The 2,331-nt window shown below is 39.6% G+C and overlaps 1 protein-coding gene across 1 annotated transcript; it reads right to left on the reverse strand.

Moving 5' to 3' along the window:
* Positions 1–1,495: 1,495 nt before the first annotated feature.
* LOC118407771 (small ubiquitin-related modifier 1-like) lies at positions 1,496–1,798 on the reverse strand. Its single transcript, XM_035808288.1, has one exon. It carries the CDS (start codon positions 1,796–1,798, stop codon positions 1,496–1,498), a length of 303 nt encoding a protein of 100 aa, XP_035664181.1.
* Between the last annotated feature and the right edge of the window lie 533 nt (positions 1,799–2,331).

Here is a 2,331-nt window from a genome sequence, read left to right on the forward strand (position 1 = left end):
GATAATATGGGTTCTTTGTCTTTTTTTTTTTTTTTTTTAAAGAAACAATGTTTTATTGGATACCAACTTGGACATGTAATAACAAAATGCAGGCCCTCCCCCCTAGTACGACTAACATCTAAAACATAAAGTCTCACATACATGTTAGGGTAGTTTTCTTGTAACTGTGGATGTAATATTTCAGATGACCACCAGAGCATGATTTCTTTTACATAAAATGGCTGGAGTGTCCAAACTACATGTCTTGTTTACAATCTACACTTTTCACCAGGACCAAGCTTTGATGATGCAAAAGATGTATCCTAACTTAAGATTATCATTTTATCAATATCACCGGATTTGGAAATTTCTTAAGGTAACCAATCTAACTGATGGTCACAAAATGACTGACAATGATAAAACTCAAAACTCTGTTGCTAACTTGTACCACAGGAACAAGCCACTATTCTTATGCAGAAAAAAATAGTCATCTTTGAAACTAATCACATAGGTACAAGCTGCATTTATGAAGGATGCTTATACATGTAGGTGAACTGTATGAATGCCACTGACAATATTAGTTATACATGTTAAAGAAAGGTTTACTCATTTTTACAGCTGTCCTTGATGTCTGTAGTAGGTATGTCACAGTTGATGGTAGCTCGAATCGAAGGTTTAGCAAAGATTATTATACAGGGGAACATAACATCTCTACGACTACAACTAAATAAACACCACTTGTCTTTCAAACAACAATATAACTTCTATACACTTAGCAAACAAAGCCTAAGACTCCAGAATGTGATCTTGTGAACATTTCATCCTTTCTTTTTGTTTTTCGGGGATGAACAGATAATGAGGCACTGAAACCCCAAAGCCACCAGGGACATTACAACATTTTACTAGATATTAAAGTTAAAATAAAACAATATTGTAAACTTTTCTGCATTGCAGTCCCCTGTTCACAGTAGAACGAGAAGTAGCAATGTACCAGACTTTCCAAAAAGCAAGCAGGCATTTGGGGACAACTATTTTTGTATTTCCACTACTCCACCCCTGCCCCAATGAAAAACTACAGGATATGTCAACTTTTTCCTCAAAATACTGCAAGCAAAATTTGCTACCTCTTCTGTCTGGGTTCCTTGCTGTGAAAAGGGGAATGCAAGTGGAGCTGTCCTGGTAGAAGGAACAACAGACAATGTGGGGATTCTGTCAAATCTCATCACCACTAGTGATACAACTGTGTAGCACAATTCTATCAAGACAAAGTATGAAACACAAGCGACATGGGATAAAGAAAGGGGCCATGTTTGCATGTTCTTACAAAGCTGTGATACAAACTACACTGACTAAACTAAACTGGGGAATAATATCTTGATCAGTAACTCCTTGCCCAGCTTGTTTGGTACATGTGATAGAACAGGACTGCACCATTGTATCTACAGGGGGATGAGATGTGCCAGCTTGCATGGACCATGTGATTTGGGTAGGTTGGAATGCAGGAAGCTGCCTTGGCTCAGTGTTCCCCCCCTCCTGTCTGCTCCTGGTACACCTCTATTATGTCGTTATCTGTCATTTCCAACTCCTTTGGTGTCTGGTCATCATTAATGCGTTGTCCATCAAATAGGAACCGCAATGAGTTGATAGGAACTCCCTGTCTCTGACAGTATGACTCTTTGAGCTTCCTCATCTGGGTGGTCATTTTCACCTTGAAATGGATCTCACTGTTGTCCTGGCCCATAACTTTGAGTTTGATATACTGCTGGTCCCCCGATCCTGAACCTTCTGCCGGCTTCGCGTCCGAATTATCGTCCGACATGTTGGCCGCATGAATGGCGCATCCATTCATTTGGGTTCTTTGTCTTTATCTAGAAACATTGAAGACACCTGTAGAATAGTTGTTGCAAAAATAAACCGTTATATGTATATACATAGCATACAAACTGGAATATTGCCCAGCTAATGTAGCAGATTCTAGACGCAATGGTAAGATGCCTATACTAAAATCAGTAAATTACAGTGAAAGATGAAAAGAAGATATCAGAGATAAAACATTACTCTGTACTGGCCCTAAGTACAGGCTTACAGTGGAAAAGGGAGCACCTTACTATGAAAGACAAGGTAATGCGAGTTCATATTAGTGACAGTACGAAACGTGCACAATATCTAAGCTTCTTAAGTAGTATGATAGATGAAAAGTGGGATAGGACCCAGGGGTGTCTTGCTGGGGCAGGTTCCAGATTTTTCTGTACGGCTTGTGAAGCAGTAAGGGATGAGGCACTCTAATCAGTAGGTTCCATACAGTATTTCAAGGACCTTGTCTGACATAAGGAAGACAGCTGCCTTGTGAGG

The sequence above is a fragment of the Branchiostoma floridae genome, unplaced genomic scaffold (assembly GCF_000003815.2).
Source record: "Branchiostoma floridae strain S238N-H82 unplaced genomic scaffold, Bfl_VNyyK Sc7u5tJ_1457, whole genome shotgun sequence".
Lineage (NCBI taxonomy): Eukaryota > Metazoa > Chordata > Leptocardii > Amphioxiformes > Branchiostomatidae > Branchiostoma > Branchiostoma floridae.